General features: G+C 40.4%; 1 protein-coding gene across 1 annotated transcript; it reads right to left on the bottom strand.

Moving 5' to 3' along the window:
- Positions 1 to 944: 944 nt before the first annotated feature.
- On the bottom strand, positions 945 to 11476 carry LOC139731067 (heparan sulfate glucosamine 3-O-sulfotransferase 1-like). Its single transcript, XM_071641947.1, has 3 exons — positions 11333 to 11476; positions 10260 to 10375; positions 945 to 2140 (listed from the first exon to the last, which is right to left on the bottom strand). The coding sequence occupies exons 1-3, from the start codon at positions 11474 to 11476 to the stop codon at positions 1030 to 1032; spliced, it is 1371 nt and encodes a 456-aa protein (XP_071498048.1). The 3' UTR covers positions 945 to 1029.
- Between the last annotated feature and the right edge of the window lie 7660 nt (positions 11477 to 19136).

Below are 19136 nucleotides of genomic sequence, written 5' to 3'. Positions count from 1 at the left end.
ATTCGAACTTGTATCTTATGAATTTCCTTAGCCTTCTTCTACGATATAAATTGAATCTCGTATAAGACTGTATTCATGGTGTGCTATGTGTACTCGAAGTTTCCGTGGCTGGTTTTAAGAAAATATAAAAGAGGTAAAATGTATATCACAACATATCATATTGAAATTATAGGCAAGCGTTCAGAATGTTCGAGTATTTCGAATGGGGTGTCATGCAAGAGTTAGAGCATCAGTGTTCGTCTTCCTTATCAGAATTACATTTAGAAAGCAATTCATCTTTCCTTTTTTTTCATGAGGAAATTGATCACAAAAATAAAACGTATTCATGTTCCACCTTAACGCACGTTACCTTTGACAACGAGTGTTTAAAAGAGTAGTGATAAAATGATGATTACATTATAACAATAATGATAACGAAACATATAAGTATCAGTATCTTAGTTCTAACAAAGAAGACAGATAGGATTTATGGATATAAGTTCAACATGTTCAACAGCGATGCACGTTTATGAGGTAAAATTGAAGAAATATACAATTCTTTCCTTCCATTTGTGTTTCCTCGCTTCACATTGCGACATACGCCACATCTATGAGGTAAAATTGAGGAAATATAGTTCTTTGTTCCGACTGTGTTTCTCCGCTGCACATTACGACATTAAACTATAAGCCCGTTTATTATTGCTTCGCTGTAATCCAATGCACGTAAAAGTAAGAAAGCCCAGCTTTGAGCAGTGACTGCACGTTGCTACAGAAAGCAGTAGACGGATGATGGTAAGACAACATGCACATGTTACAAGCACACATTAATGTATAATGTTTCCATCGCGGGGCGAGCCAGATGTTCACTCATTCTCTACGGAAAGCAAACACGGTATATTGCACAAATTCTTCTTCGGATACCGAGAGAAAGTTATAGTGCGTTGACCTTGCACGGCTGCTGCTGTGTGGTACGCTGTATGTACTTCTCAGGGAGGCATAATACACCTATACACACATATTGACTACTAAGTATTCAAGTGACCTTGTTCATTACCATGAAAAGGTCATGTTCAACAGCTTTTCTAATGCTATATTATGCGGGTGGTAATACTGTCGTAGTGTCGCTAGAGTGTTCTCGCTTACCTCAGGATGCGGTCTGCCTTTACCTTTAGACATACACGTATTGAGAGGCTTCTTTAGACAATAGAATCGTTTTTCCTCGGCGTAGTAAAAATGGTCCGCAGTGAAGTATGGTTTGACACCAAGGAATCTCTCTACTCTGCTTATAGTGGGAGATGGGTTCTTGACGAATTCCTCGCCATCGAGTACCAAGAACTGGTCCGGCGGAAATAGCTCCAGCCACCGACGGAAGTACTTGACGTAGATGCCCGAGTCGACGAGACAATTGTACTCCCGGACGGATCCGTTTGGGAACAGGACGGACTCTGCAAACGAGTTCATGAGCTCGTAACGTGGACTCATAAGGAGTAGTTTACCCCTACGGACGAGTTTTGCACCATTAGGTGAGTTATCATCGACATGACTCATATGGACGTAGTCTGATATGGCGCGCTTTACGGGGTCTCGGAGAATGACGATGAACTTGGTTTCCGGCATTCGTCGGTGGAGGCGCTCTGCTGTAACCGTGCGAATTAAGTAGCCTGGAGTCTTTTCCATGGGAAGCTGCTGTGGAGTGGAGAAAGGCATGACGTCGCGGTAGTCGTCCAGGTTGGTCAGCGGGTTCCTGTTGACGAATTTGAGCTCGCGCTGGGCAAACGATATCTCCGGATGGAAGCTGAGGAAATTTTTCAGGGTGGTCGTACCGCTTTTCTTGGACCCAATAATGATTGCTTTGGGTTCTCTTCGCGAGCAATTCCGCCGCGTCAACTCGGAGACCCCCATCAGCGAGAACTTTGGGCGCTCGCCCTCCGTGACGCGGTAACAACCGTGCTCGATGACCGTCTGGGGAGGAGCGCATGCTGTATCCGCCGACCCTGTCACGTTCCCACATCTCGACTGCTGCCCTCTATCGGTAGCTGACACTACAACCGTATTCTGTCTCGCGTAGTATGTTGATCCCACTGCGTCATTGCAGAAGACAATAAAAGTCGCTGCGAACACGAAAGTGAGCAGTAGCAGCAGGCCGTTTTTTGAAAACGACCTGGATAAAGATGGTGAAAGGAGAATAACACTTTTGCAAACATTCATGGTAACAGGCTTCATGGGATCTCTTTCAATTAAATCGTCATCGGGTGGTATAAGGTGTCTTATACTGTTACGATGCTGAGCTTTTGAAGTTCTTCTCTCTGCGTAACACAACGTCCAACTCCTAATGGTGTCATGTCCGCGAAGGTCACATCGAAAACAAAAGGGGAAAAATAGTCTCGTCTAGTTGTAATAAGCGGTTATAAGCGTTCTCAGGTTGATGCCATGCCACATGATCCGGCGTTCTCTATGGACAGGTAACAAGAACAGGTACAGGAACTGCGCCCTCTCTCGTTGGATTTGCCACCTCGGGCGTCGATCGCGCATGTACAGCTGCCTCTTCCCACCTCCCTGCTCAGACTCACCCTCGGTCATCACAACGGGAGGTTTGCTGAAAGTACACAGAGAGAGAGAGAGAGAGAGAGAGAGAGAGAGAGAGAGAGAGAGAAGGCAAGATTAAAAAGTATTTGATTGCGATATCAAAATATAAAATGACACGTGATGAACACAAAATTCTTCATGTAATATCCTCTCAGTTTCTCATGACATGGCTTTGCTGGGAGGGTTAAACGCTCTTGTGGTAAAACTTTTATAGAGAGCAACTCGGGTAAGTTAATATTGGCAGGCTGCCTATAATGCTATGTGAGGAAATTTATATACATTTTTAGGCACATCTTTCTTTATAATCAGGAGATAAGACCTTTTTTTTTTTCAATTTTCCTATTCCACACAAAAAGTCTTCTACGAAACTATAATCCCCTACGATTGTCCGCCGAGAAATTGAAACAAAATGACGACAATAACCTTCAATTCTATTCAGACTGATCTTATTGTTGAATTTTCCATGAAAATCATGCACAAAGTAAGCAGCACTTGTATCTGAATGAAGATGTACAGAATAAATTCATATGTAATGACCAATTTCAATTAACTCAGCAGCCATTTATTTTGCTATGTTGTTCACGTATCAATTATTTCAAGTACACCAGCTTGGCATAACGACTACAATATCACAACAAAAAGAGTGTACGAGATAGTAATTGTACGTACAGCGTACTTTCAAACAGATAATAGCCTTAATCAAGAACGCATCACACATAAAAAAATTCAAGATAATTATGATGATACGTGGTAGAGCCATTCCTCTAAGTATGTAATCACTGATTTTCCGTCATTATATTTTTCATAACAAACAAGGACAATTAACGGAATGATAAGGAAAACATTACACACTAAGTCTTGATCTATGTGCGAGACGAGATTCTGCTTCATGTTAGTTCTTTTTCGTTGTTGTCTTTTTTAAAGACGTGAAATCTTGTTGATGTTGAGATAGATAAAGAAAACGTAGTAGGCCTACGCCGAAGAATACACTTTTTTTTTCACAATGATGTTTGTAGATATGGCCTTTAACTCTGTATTCCATGTTTTGCACTGGATTTACGCTGCATGAGTTCATTGCTTTACTAATTTACTGATCATAAAGTGAGGTAACAAAATGGGGCGAAGCGACAAGAAATCCTGTAACGTTCGTATTTGCGAGGAAGATCTATTTTCATAGAATGTTGTGACCGTTTTGTTTTTTTCGAGCAACTTCAGGAAACAGCCGCTTAAATTGAACGTTCTGAAATAGCTACAAGTGAGGCATCGCACACTAATAGAGACAGTATGTATTTGGCTTTCATATCTCGCAGACAGCGAAATGGGGGCGTATGACCTATACAAGTGCCTGCCTGTCAGTATAAAAGAGAAATAGACCCCAGTCCCCAACCGACGTCACGATTTCCCATTCATGATGGCGGTTTGGAAAAGATATCGGTGAGTCACGCTGTCTTCTGCAGATCTCCCGCCAAACAGACGGCATTCTTTGCGTGCGAACTTCGAATTATCGTAGCGGCTCGTAATGGCCGTTTTGTCTGTCATTTATTAGCCGATTGGTTTGCACACACATACGCACCCACACACACACACGCACACACACACACACACACACACACACACACACACACACACACACAGTGACACACACCTACACACACACAGGCACGTCACATCACACATCATCGTTGTACATGTAGCATCTGATCAAGGAGGTCGTACCTCCTTGATCTGACTCATTTCAGTTGAATTGTATCCCTGGCAATTGTGAGCTTATGAGCTTTGCCTTAATGGACAGAGACACTTATCTGTGTGGTAATTACATGGACAGAAAGACACTCGTCAAGAAAACTGATGGACTGATATGAGCCAAACCTACAACCATACCCACAAATCATACATACGCACATTATATACATTCATTGTGCATACATACATACATACATACATACATACATAATCTTATTATACATACATCCTCATTCAATCACGGAGGTACAAACAAATTTGTTTGTGTACATCCATGATTCAATCAAGAGATGGGGCAAAATGTGTGTCGCTTTATGGACAAAAAGTACTGGCAAAACTAGTTACGAACATGAAGAATCTAATAGATAGTAAACGTTGTCAAGGGCAATGGTCTTTCACTGTCATAATGATCACCTTTAATACGAGAACACGAAAAAATAGACAGATATTGCAACTGATTGACAAATTGCCCTATATCGACGTAAATTTGAATGATAGACAGATAGTTGGATACATAGATAGACTAATAGATAAAAGGCCGAGGATACATAGCCAGAGGAAGAGGAAGTATATAGACAGAATCTAATTATTAAAAAAACAATTCTGATTATTAACAGTTAATTAGTCAGAATTGTGTTTCACCTAGCGCAACTTCTTCTGACTTATATTAGAGATGTCCGATAAACGACGACGGCACCTTCGGTAACAGCATGTAACGAGGTATCCCCATGGTCACCATCAACATAACAAAAAAGAAGGCGACGACTACTTACGAAAGAAAAGGCAAGAGAACGTAAAAGAGAGAAAGACGGACAGACAGACAAAAAGACAAGCAGCAGAGACGGACAGCGTGAAAGAACCTAGATTTGGAGCCCACATCGTTGAACGAGTTTGGATAGTTCATAATACAGCATCCCTGCTATGCTGTGCAGCTACGATATTGGGACGCGTATACCACCAAGGGGAAGTACTAAGCAAGCCTCACGAGTCTGGCATACCTCGCAAGATATCATCGCTCTGAAGTACAGCGAGGGTCTTCTGCTCTCGATGTATCAAGCATGCAAAACAAAAAGAAAGAAACAAAGAAATGATCCGACTTACAGGAAAGGGCGATGGAGACAAATAAGTCCTTCTGTTGACGCCAACAAATTCGGCATTTATCAAACAAACAGATAGACCTGCAAACGAGCCGACCATGAAATCAGACGAATCAGGAAAGCAAAGGAATTTCCGGGTTTCTCATGTTAATTGTTTTCACATAAGGTTTGATGTCGTTTTATCATATCCCATATCTCACAGCTACGGTAATAACACGATAATCGAACCTCACATTTTCAAGTTGGCTAGGGGCCAGCGTTTACCCAACTTCCGTTCCATTTTAATTGCAACGAAAATACCAAAGTCCACTTAAATCCTTGACAATTGCTCCTCTCAAAGTTCGTCCTGAATTTTGTCTTTATCTAAATAAATGTAATGAGAGCTCATCACCTCCACTCCTTTTTGTAGCTTTCAACGCTGAGAACGAAAACTAGTTAGAAAAATGTGAGGAAAATCAGGCTTGTTCGGGGGCCCTGCCAAGATTGGCAAACGCAGAGAGACTTCGAAATGCTCGACAAGCTCATTGCCGTCAGAATCTAGTTTATGTTCACTGCCAAGCTGAAGCTGTTACACGAACGGTCCTCTTTGTATGGAAGCTAATATAAGCGTTACCGAGAACACGCGTTAATTCTTCGTCTCTTTTCGACCTTTGTTGGTCCGAGAAGACAGAAAGGCTACATATCAGGCGGGTGCTATTTCATAAAGAGTTACAATTGATCTTACCCTTGATTTTTCGGCGTAACTCAGCGACTCTAGCGTAAGATCAATCCTAAAGTCTGTTTCAAAAAGATACTAAAGCTTGATTAAAAACACACATTTGATTTCACGTAGAGCGTATAACTTGTTTTGAATTGATTCAATCGTAAGATCAATCTTTTCTTTTTTTATCGTATCAATCGTAAGATCAATCTTACGATCGATCTTAATGAAACAGGTCCCTAAATCTCGACTTCTCGACCTTTTGCCTCCGAGAAAGCGAAAAATCGAGATATCAGCTCTTCTTGACTTCTCGGGTCTGAGATGACGAGAAATAGAAACGAGAAGTCGAGAACACGAGATTTCGGACCCGAGGAGGTCGGAAAAGCAAGTAATTTATCTCGTCTACTCGGCGGCACTTATAAAATAAAGCTCCAATACCTTCGAGCCCCGTTGCATCCCTCTACTGACTTCTTTATGTGTGAAGATATATGTGTGAAGAGTACCAGCATGAACTATAGCAGAATAAACGTAGCAAATAATAAGGAATGCCACAGCTTAAAAGTGAAAACACGGATTGGGGGCTCTCTGCTATACCTTTAGATAGACATGAAATTTTGATATAGAGTCAGACATGCCATCAACATAGGTAGAAAAGGCGTAACGAAAGTTGTCTATAAAGTCACGTGACATGACTTACTCTCTACAAAGAGAAGAGTGACAATGTTCACTCTTGAAGGAGTGAATAACAGAAAAGGGTAAGTTTCGAGTGGAATTGGAGTGAACTTTGAGTAAACATGTTCATTTTCATTAATTTTGGAGTGACCTCAGGGATCACCCCAAAATCTTCGAGTGATTCCCTGAGGTCACTCCCAAATCGCACCAAAATTAGTGAAAATGAACATTTTCACTCAAAATTCAGTCCACTTCCACTCGAAACTCACTCTTTTCTGTCATTCACTCCTTCAAGGTGTATTGTAAGAGCATTGCCATATATCGACGTGGCAGTAGTCACCCCCAAAGTTTTAGTTCAATTGTTGCCAATCATTTCGTCTCAAGTTAAAGGGTGTGTACAGTTCTGGTTGAGGTGAGGATTTAGCTTTTAACGTTTTGCGAGATATTCAGAAACCACTCTATGACATGTCAAAGAGCATGCAATTCTAAGGGGTATCAAATGTTTATTTGATGAAAATCGATTTTGAAATGGCTGAGATATCCAAAAACAAGATGAAACAAAGATCCTAATAAAAGGCGTGGCCTGTCGCCTTTCATTATCACTTTTTTTTTGGATATCTCACCTATTTGAAAACCAGTTCCCATCAGATAAATGTTGAATACTTCATGAAATTACATGCTCTTTCATATTTCATAAGAGGTTTCTCATTATCTCACTTAGGAATGTTCAAAACATGAATCCCCATCTCAACCAGTACTGTACAATCCCTTTAACATTAATCAGCCAATCACATTTCTTTGCTCATAAAATGCTAGCACACCCAACTGATTGATCTCGACTTTTCAGCAAAATGGACTAAATGATTTATAGCAGGATCTCCTACATGACATCAATGAAATTTGATGCGGTGGCAGACAGACGTGTCCACTACAGGAATGATCAGCTAAAGTTTAGTGACCGAAATACAGTGTGTGAGACAAACAAACAAACAAACAGACAGACCAAAACATGCTGACATTCTCATTGTGTATTACTCTACAAGACAATGTGACAAGAAAGTTAAAAGAAAGTCACTGTCTTTGGCACCGACTCAACTTTTAAATGTCGACAGAGTTCACGACAACAGTTATAGACAAGAACATGGGAAGGGGATAATCTTTCCAGTCTGCTGCTCCGAGGATATTGTCCACAATATTGTTCAGTTTGTACTCGACGCTCTGTACGCGTTCTCAAGAGCGTTCTTTTCAATGCATGCTCCAGTTCGCTGTTACCAGGGAGGATAAAAACAAAAACATTTTTGTCAATACAAGCTTGTATACCTTGGTTAATGCTGAGAAAGCAAACAGACAAAACCAGTCATGACTCAGTAACTTCATCACAATTTAATATGAGGGGTCCGTCTATATAAAGGTGTTCGTTCGTTGGTTTGTTCGTTTGTTTTGGGGTCTTTTTGCGTGTTTTAACAGTGGAACGGAACAATCAAAGCCAGAGTATGTAATCTCATAACAGTGTGACACGGTATGACTATGAGGGTGGCACACCTACTTTTCCTCGAATTCACCTCGAACTTATCCGTAGACTCAACAAATGCACAAATATTATAATAATGACCCATCGGTGAAGTGTGAGAATATCTGACGATCCGTTCAAAACATGGATCTCTAAAGAGTGTTGTTAAAATCCATGTGCCGTCGTCTCTGGCGACTGGCTATTGAAGACTACAACTCGTATAATCATAATGTCACAGTTAATCAACAATAAACTGAAATTACATAAAGATAATTTCACAAAATGTCACTTTGTTTGAAGCGAGGTTCACATTCCTTCGCCTTGTTGAACGTAATTATTATCCCCTGTATTATGAAAGAGGTCAGTTACGTCCTCTTTCTATGCTACAAAATGAAAATAGTTGACATGTACCTTCAAACACACGAGACACATGGTGCTAACACCATGAGCTTTACACTTGTTGGCAACCTTCTATTACATCACATCGCACTTATTATGACGACATCCGCCCCGGGACGGTAATGACTTATAGACGGTCACTGTCAGCCCAAAATAGACCAATAACCATGATGAAATTATATCGAGGTTGCCGACACCAGAACTCGTTTGGTGTAACAAGCTATAAAGAGGCAACTGCATGATGTTTTTGGCAAAGAGTTGAGCCAACGAACCTGACTCAAACTAATTTTCCATTTCCACCAACAAGAACTGACACTCCACTGCTACAAATTTAGAATGAAAATGTCAGCTCGTTATTCATCTTTAATAACAAATAACGACCACCGAAGCACCTATTTTGATTACTCATTATATTTTTAATGTTAGGTGATTTTTTTTAAAGATATAATCTACGCGACATGACTACGAGGAAACAAGAAAACATTATATTGACAATGACGCGAGAGAATGAAGAGAGACAGATAATTGCGAACTGGAAAAAAAAAGAGAGAAATTTGGGAAGGCATGTCAACAACGATCCTTGACATTTTCAGAGTCAAATATACACTGTTTAAACGAAAAAAAAAGAGAGAAAATTCCGGGCATGTTTAAAATTAGTGTGAGAAGAAAGAGTACAACATGACACAATAGTAAACATTTGAGCGAATAGGGACACAATTTAGGGACGTAATGAAATTGGGAAGTTTCGCAAACTTTCACAAATCAATTCTTGAATAGTAAATATGAATATGCAAATGAGATTGAGAGAGTCAATCATGTCATCGCCTCACAATTTACCATAATATAGTTTGATCTTGATGTTTTAGTTTCTTTGTTCAAACGCAATTATACCCCAGTCTCGATTCCTGATAAACGTAGTATCTCTTTGATAATTATTTTGAAACTATTCAGTCGGGAATAGCATGAAATTTTTACATTTTTTTAGCAGAAAATTTTAATATTCCTCAGCTTTGTTTTATACACAATCAATGGAAATTGTGAGATAGTTTAATATGATATTATCACCTCCCTCCTTTGCATACTCATATCAAGAACTGTTTTGTGAAAACAAGCGAAACTTCACAATTTCAGAAGTTGGCTATCAGAATCTTTACTTGTTTACTACACACCACCTCCCGGGACATTTCGTCAGCTGAAATTCTCAATTACAGCTTTACACTACAGACTGTACAGGCGTGTCGACGATGATTTCTTCAAAGACAAATTCAAGAGATCATGTCTTTATAGGCCTACATTTTCCACCTGAAACCATTTAAATGATGGGCTTGAGTAAAGGAGGAAGTGTTTTATGACAACTTGACGCCATCTTGGAAGTCCACAATCAAGGTGCATTATTTCGGGTGTTGGTCGGTTTACATCAAATAACGTTTACCCATCTCATCATTTAGCGTGGCAAGGAGAAGTAAAGGTTTGGAGATCAGACTAATGAAGTGCGTTTACTTGTGATGACAGATATCGAAGGTATATACTATCACCCCAAGGGAGTCACAACTATCCCCCTGGTCCCACACACCTTCCTGCATAGACGCAGAGGCCAATATCCCAAGCCCACAGTCTCGGCTGCTCGTGCTTTGCACTTTCGACGGCTTTTAGCGAGAGGAGCGAAGGAACTCGGTCACCCTCCATGACCTTTGCAGTATTTGCAGAGAAAACATTTGACAGATAAATTGGTAGACAAGCAGGATAGCTGTTCATCCAATGTCGCACATTAATAGAAAATCCATCATCCACAAACCTTACATGATTAAATTTCTCTGAAGATAACATTAAGTTAATTGAACATTATTGGGATATGTGTCAGCTAGATCTACTCACCGATAATTCAGATCGTTTTCGTGTGTGTGTGTGTGTCTTTCTTCTTCTTCTTCTTCTTCTTCTTCTTCTTCTTCTTCTTCTTCTTCTTTGAGTGTGATTGCATGCATCGTATAGAATGCCGTCTGTAGCGTCCCATACCCAGCACAACATTATTCTGTATGAGTACATCATGATATTTCGAAATGGCCAACACTTACATACAATAATAAATTGATTTTAACTCATATGGATACATCGTATTCAATTGAGCTCTCTTCTAGTATACCGTTCAACCTATACGATCATTCGAGACAATATCACTAATATATGTCGCATGAGTAAAGTGAATAAATAACTTGCAGTGACAGTGAACATACATGAAGCCAGCAGAAATATTTCAGAGATGAAATTTGACTCAGAGACCTGTACACAAACATCTCGCATAATTTGAGGTGGCATCAGGTCAATCCCGGGAAATCTGTGTCTGTCTGTGTGTGTGTGTGTGTGTGTGTGTGTGTGTGTGTGTGCGCGCGCGCGGGGGGGGGGGGGGTGATTGACGGCTGTTCAAGTCGAAATTATTGTGGACACATTAGGTTCACTTAAACTCTTCTACTTCGTGACAATGTAGACTAATGTGTAACCTGTCCGTGACTCACCACCGAAGCCGATGATTGTGCTAAATCGTTTCCCGAAGGTGGGACACTCTCACAGGACAGACACCGCAAGCATGGTAAGTGTGTGACCAACCCTGGACTGACTGCACTGTTACCTGCACACTACGGAAATTCGAACCGTGGAAGGGTTCCAAGTCTCTTCCCACCTCTCTGGTCTGACACTCCGTTTTATACTAGGCATTAGCAGTTCCAGCAGGGGGCTCCTGTCGTCATGAAGTGCTCTGAACTCCAGTTTGAACAGAATCGGGCTTGGAAGCGCCATATAAAGTTGCGCCCAACTTTGTGTTTGGGGTATCATGGAAAACAGTTGAAGATTAAAGTTGATGGGCGGAAATATAACTGAGATGTACTGCCTGCATAAAACATACACGTACATAACATAAAAACAACAAAACGGAAAAAGAATCAACCTTGCATCGTTACTGCACGAACAGATTCGGGTTATCTTTACTCGCAATCTAAACCACAAAAGTACAGTCATCATATCTACAGTTTACAAAAAAGTTAGGCAAGGACGCAAATGCTGAGTTCTGCACAACTAACAACAATCATAAAAGCATAGTAATGGTTTTTGCCTTACAAAAAAACACAACAACCAAGGCTACAATATTCCATGGGAATACGATTTTCTTTAATCAGGTGCACGATAAAACGTATAACTTTCCCTCTACTAGCCACCCTACCCCCCCCCCCCCCCTCCACTCTTTGTGACCTTTTCCAGCCGGATGTGGAGAAAAAAGTGCACCAAACGCGAGATAGTCTATCGTGTGACATCCATCGGCCACTTCGACAACCTACACTGTATATGATGTGACATTAAAAAGTGCATTCGTCGTCTACAAATTGTTGTGTTTCATCAATCGAAGGTAGATCTTCTGTCCTTTGGTTTGTGTCACCTAACACAGACATACAGTTTCCTACGAGACGAAATTGGTAGACACTCACCCGAGACTTAAATGTTTGACAACCTGCTCATAGTTTTTTCACAATACTTAATCTCTCTCCCTCTATTTCGTTCTTTCTTGTTGTTGCCAGAATAAACATCCCTGATATCACAGACACGCAAAACTATCAAGCAAATATTGACTTCAGCAAGAATTCTCCTCTTCAAGGGTCGAGCAGAGTAATTATTACAAATTTAGCACACAAAGAATGATCTCCATCATACAAGAACATTCTACAGTAGAGTTTTAACAATCAAATTGAACTTATTATACGTTCATCAGTTATTGTGAAACCAAAATTCCGCATAAGGACAAACTCTCTCTGAGCAGAGGCTTCGATTCTGGGGGGTGGCAAGGAGGGGGACAAACATCCCCCCCCCGCCCCCCAAAAAATAAATGAAAAAATATTTAAAACATAATATAATTCCCGAGATATGGATGGGATGCTTTTTTGATTGAAAATCTTTCAAAACATTTCACCCAAAGTGTGCACCAGATTGTTGAATTTCACTTCTGAAAAGTTCAAAAATGAATTCCACCAAAAGAGCGGTGAATTTAAATTCTAAAAATACAAAATGCTCCAATACACGGAGGGGGATGGGGGATCAATCCCCCCTCCAACCTTCCCCTTGCTCGGTCCCGTCCATAGACTTAGTACACTTTGGGCATTGCAAATTTTCCGAATGATCCATAAAAAGTGCGCATTAGTTCGTTTTATTTAAAATCGAAAAGTGCAAAAGCTCCCTCGTGTGGGAAGGGTATCTACCCCCTTCCGCCTTGTCTATCAAGCACAGTGATGATACAGAGCTGAGATACCGCGATTTCAGCTCTACATGTCCCCAAATATTTATTTTTCTTACGTATTTGGTAGATGAAAAAATTCCAAATAGATTTGTCACCAAAAAGTGTGCACCAGATCGCTGAGCGTAAGGCCTGAAAACGCACAACTTCCCTCATGTTGGAGGGGGATACCCCCTCCCACTCCATAGACACCCTCCCAAAGCTCGGTTTCTTAGTTCCCTCGCACAGATCTTCCAAGTTTTGAAAACAATTAGACGCCCTCTACTGTATTTCAGAAGGCCACATGTACTCTGCAGGAACTTTAAAGGGATGATGCAGTTTTGGTTTTGGTGGGGCTTCATGTTTACAACGTTTTTGATGATGATTTTTTTTTCAGAAAATTTGAAACTTTTTATGAAATATGACAGAGCATATAATTCTGAGCCGAATTCAAAGTTTATTTGATTAAAATGGGATGAAAATTGGACGAAGCATCTTGAAAAAGTTAAAACCTGAATTTTCACTTTAACCAATATACTATACTATCCCTTTGATCAATGAAAGTGAAGTTTTTTTTCCGACCAACTAGAGAGTTTAAAAAAATCATCATGGAGATCCATTGCTAGACACACGTTTCTACCTTGGCTTAGTATAATGTGGGACAGTGTGCACCACTACCTCATGGCTAGTAGAGTGGTCAAAAAGGTCGAAGGGATCCCATAACCGTCTTCCGCTCAGCAAGACTGGTCAGTACAATGCAGATAAGATAAGATAACACCATGGCGCTACAAAACACAGCTGTTATATAACACGTTGTTCTCAATAGCGCCATGCCCAGGAAGGTGGGAAGAGAGTCGCCACCTCCTTACTACAACTATCTCTACACTTTTCACCTTTGGGAGCAGTGAGTTAAATAAAAATGTTCAAGATATCACATTTGATGCATATGTGTAGGTCTGTTGTATCACAAATCATCCTACCATATAACTTTTTTTTTTTTGCAATAAAGCCTAAAATGTAAGGAGATATATATCAGTGTTTTCCCAATAAACCGTAACTGTAGACGGTTTAATCTGGAAACAATTTTCAACTATTGTTCACATTTTGTGTATTCAACAATACTTATCATGAAATATACGGATTCAAATTTTTATAGTGGTTGTTTCTTCCCTAACTCTCTTTTACCTTGTCAACATTGTCCAGAGGGAATATGCCTACATCTTTTCCGTTCTTTGGATGATAGATGGGCTTAGGAAAATCTGTTTGTATCGCGTTAATGTCATTTCATGGCCAAGAGTTTGCTTTAATTTTCACTCCCTTTTACTGAAAATGCGAAGACGCCTGGACATAAAAACGTCTAAAGACAATTAAGTTGTTTCATTTGCAGATGCTACATCTAATGTAATTTTCCTTGAATACTTCCGTGGCTCTTCACAAGCATCTGAAAAAGTAATAAAGAGAGTTGTTATTATTACTAGAGATTTGGCAAATGCCTTCCTTGACTTTATAGTAACGATAGTATTGTTGACATGATATCCCCTTTGTTCTTATCTTGAAAGATTAGCAATTTTGCTGCTATAGTTTGGCAATAAATGCACAATACCTATAATGATACATTGTGGAGTGTGATATGCTCGTAGTAAAAAACAAAACGATTAAAACACGACATACGTTTGTTTCATGTATCCTTGTCACGAGAAACACATCGACTGCCTAGTCTCGATGACGATTGATTGTCAAAATTTGTCATACTTAATAAGATTGATAAATGTATGTCATCCTCAATGGAAACAAACCTAAACTTCAACGAAAACGTATGCGTTCCAGTTTTTGAGGATCGACCCTTTCAAATGCTTTAGCTGATCCCGCTGTGCTCTTGAAAACCTCGTAGCATCTTGGCTCAACCGAGTTTGGTCCAAAGCGTATTACTGGGTAGGCCCTACATAATTATGATAGCAAACGAACGTTGTTTGATTGAAGCTCCTTGGTATATGCAGGGAGGCAAGGATCACCTCCCTGGTATATGCAGTTTATTACCTTTTCAGACCAAGTAGACGGGAATGTGAATTTTTAAACTAGCAGGTGACGCGGACAGCTACGGCTGGAGTTGAAGCCCACTGCGGCATTTATCTGCAGTAGCACTGAAGGAAGCGTTGAAGCGGGATGAGGTGTTTCACCCAACTCCCTATCACCAAGCAAGTGCAACAACAAGGAGGTCGGAGTATTTGCCATACTGCACTGTAAAAACATCGGTGTTAGATTCAACACCATGGGTGTTAAATCTAACACCGATCAAACTTCAATAGAGGACCACACCCACAGGTGTAGAAAATGCACTGTGATGGTGTTGAAAAGTGTTCACCTGACACTTCGTGGTGTTAATTTGACACTGTACCTGGTGTTATTTTGACACTGTACTGGTGTTAATTCAAAAATGACACCACATGGTGTTGATTTGATATTTGTTGGTGTTAATATCAATGGTTTAACACCCGTCCAGCTTCAATAAGAGACCACACCAGCTGGTGTTACTGTTGTAAAATTTGTTTAAATTAGAAATCAACAAGAAGTGCAGTTACTAAGAAACTCTTCAAAAAACAGTTTTATATTTGGAAATGACACCCGGAGGTGTTAATTTAATACCATAAATGAGCACCGAAAATTTAACACCAGCTCGGTGTTCACTATTTAACACCGGACTTTTTGCAGTGTGCAGGCTGACCGCTGATCATCCATGACCATCATCAGAACCACCGCTACAAAGTGCAACACCGCCTATTGATTATCATGGAGCTATAAATCCATGTATAGCTTCATGTAGGGATAGCCGATAGGCTACGGCTCGTAGGCAAGAGATCACTACCTGCTAAAACGGAAATCCGACGAATAGATGAATAGTATCATAAGAGATACATATAGTGTAATATCAAAACTATAACTACAATGTATGAATAAGATCTCTCGTCACTTAATTCTTTAATAATCATTATAATCATATCATGGACCTGTAGTTCCATGATCATATCACTCTCTTCCTATACACACTGTCGCGAAGCAACCAGAAGCCATGTTTCACATCTGGTCGTTATAATCATACACAAAATTCTCCTACACTGCACTCCCACAACACTCCTGCTCCTTTCCCTCCCCTTTGGCTTTAAATTGACGGCAAAAAAAAAAATAAAAAAAATAAATAAAAAATGTGAAAATGTTGAAAACGTACATGAGAAGCCATAAGGCCGAATGCGGCTTTGATTGTATGACACTTACTTTTTAGTCTTGGCAAGTACAAGAACGAGAATGTAAAAGGTGAATCATGATTAACTAAAACAGGGGAAGGAAAAGCTAGGTTTAAAAGATCGCGTAAATCATTACATCGCCAAACTTTCTCCCGGCTTGATGAGCGAGGAAGAAGTGATGATACTAACCATTATACACAATACTGTGTGCGTCCTGATCCTGAGAATCCAATCCACTTGTCATTTCACACGGTATGTCCAAACTATTTCCAAGCTTTAGCGTTCGATCTGAACAAGTATGATCCGTTATATCCAAATTGCCGAGAGTATGGAAGAGCACGTAAAAGCCGATGTTGAGGGGGAAAATCCCCGATTCCCACGATGAATGAGACAATTCTCAATGACAGAGTTATTACAATCATACAATCTATCTACACCTGATATTTACGGAAGTTGATGGGTCTTTCTCTCGCTCGTTCTCTCCTACCCCTGCGGATGATTTTGCCCGTGTGGCCAAAACACAGACTGATACTCCGCTTTACGCTGGTCTCGCACGCACAGAGAGGTGCGACGTGTACGAAGCGAGGGTGTCCCCTTCTATTCGATCCGGTGCGGTCAGTGCACGGAATGACGTAGTCTCGCTTCTGAACAAACCAAAACACACACACACACACACACACACACACCCGAGACAGAGATTACAGTAGTTTCCCAAATTGGCTTCCTTCCTAATTTCACGAGAAGTACCGCATGTGGTAGGCAGAGTGATGGCCGAATCCAAGAGAGAGACAGATTTATCAAGATTGTGCCGTCACACACCGCTTGACAGTGCTCGTCGCGCTATTTCAAGAAATGGAAATATGTAAACTGTCTAGAACCAAGACTAGAACTGAGGGGGAATTCCTGTCCTTGTGCCTAAAGGGCTCAGTCTTCGGGAATAATTTCCTCTTCCTTATGAGTGCAAAGTTATTTTGCCCGCGTACGAAATAGTTTGACTGACAGGAACATACACGCCCCTGCAAAAATGCTCTGAGCTCCGTGCTTCGGTATATAGCTTCACGGGGCGGTTCAATTAGCTCAGGATTGACCCCCTGCGCCTCTGCAGCGAGAGACGAGCATTCTCAATTTTCATCTGTTTGTATCTTGTTAGCTTTCGCTGTCTGAAGCTGATGGACAGATGAAGCCCGCCGCTCACGGTGATCATTGTAGAGGGGCACAATATCGTCCAACTTGATGTGTGGTTTGCATTCCAATACTTCCATCGTTTTGGTTGAGATGCAATGGGACTTCAGGTTTCCAACTTTTTGGTGAGATGATGAGAAACCTCTTATGAAATTCAAAGTTCATATAAGATGAAAATTGGTTTGGAAATGGCCGAGATTAGTAATATGATTGTGTTAAAAAAAAATAGACGTCCTAATGAAATGTGGGACACGCCTTTCACTAGGACCACTTTGCTTTACGACTTTGTTTTTGGATATCTCAGCTATTTCAAAACCGAATTTTCATGAAATAATTTTTGAATTCATCTTAGAATTGATATTGTGTGCTCTTTGATATTCCATTAGAGGTTTCGAATGTTATCTCGCAAAAAGTAAAAAATCTGAATCTCGTTTCTCAAGCAAAACTATACCATTATTTTAGTTCGAAGCCCGATACCACACATTTGTTACCAGTAATTTACCGGTAATTAGCATATAATTTATATTGGCTTGACCTTTGGCCTATGCCTCATGCGGCATACCTGGAGCAGGTTATCAAGAAATATTCCATCACCAAGCTGTAAGACGGACAGACGGACAACCCGAAATGTCTCCTGCATTTTTCGGGCGGAGTCATAAAATCAACTCTAAATTACTGAGTCTATAGATGTCATTAGTTCTCAGAGGTACCTCCCTGCTCCATGGCATTACAGCTTTTAATACAAGCCCCCTCATACCAGCACGAACAAACAAGATCGTGGTGGGATTTTCACCACACTACACAAACACACGTATTATTACCCCATGGAGATACACAAATTATGCGAACACCCTGCACTAATGTATAGCAAGCTATACAAACCATTGTACAGAACTTCCATGGGATCAAATATTTGCCTGGAATTTTCCACAAGAAGTTGATTGTCTTCTAGTGACGTCACCGCAGTGATTCAGCCTTCAGTTCCATCGATTATATAAATAGGGAGGTGGAAATGATAGGATGTTTCCACCTCACTGGATTGACTCGTTGCCGGTTTAAACAAAACGTAATCGTTATCTTATTGCAAAGGAATATTAATATTTGCAATTTGTTTCCGTCAACCACTTGTGTTGTGACGCCAGAAACCTCCACCACCGGAAATTCCAATAAGTGGTGGATTAACCTTTTGACTTGTATTCTCAATGGAAGAGCCCATAATACTTGACATAAGCAAAGAAGAGAAAAGCATTCGTTTTTCTTTTTATTTTGCACGTTTCTCTTCGCCATGCTGACATTAGCTTCTTTGATGCACTTCTTGAGTATGGGTCTTGTATTGAATAGATTCATTCTTTCTTCCCTCATTTCCTTCTTCTTGCTTACTTTCCATTTGTTTTGCTTTTGTTCCGCTTTTTCTTCTCCCCCTTTCATCTTCCTAGTTTTTGTATTTCTTTTCTGTACTTTGCATGTCAAATATAGCAGTATGACATTTCAGAGGAGAGAGTGCACGGGAAGTAACCGAATTCTCATGACAACCCTCAGACAAAGAAGAAGATTGCTTACTGACAAGATGCTGTGATACTGTACTCGCACCTAAAGAAAAAAAAAACTCGCGGAAAGGCCTTACACTGTAGTCTGGCTTCCAAACCCTCTGCTCGTATTAATTTGCTATCCAGGATATTGACACCCTCAAGGTTGGCGACTTCGTCGCGGGGCTCTCCGCGGAGTCCAGTCGGCAAAAGGTCTGGAAACCATACTATATACTTTGTATGAGATTAAA

The sequence above is a fragment of the Diadema antillarum genome, unplaced genomic scaffold (genome assembly GCF_040938485.1).
Source record: "Diadema antillarum isolate AM-2024a unplaced genomic scaffold, OU_Dant_1.0 seq00000356_RagTag, whole genome shotgun sequence".
Classification (NCBI taxonomy): domain Eukaryota; kingdom Metazoa; phylum Echinodermata; class Echinoidea; order Diadematoida; family Diadematidae; genus Diadema; species Diadema antillarum.
The sequence above is the reverse complement of the archived record's forward strand: the minus strand, read 5'-3'. Positions and strand labels throughout refer to the sequence as shown.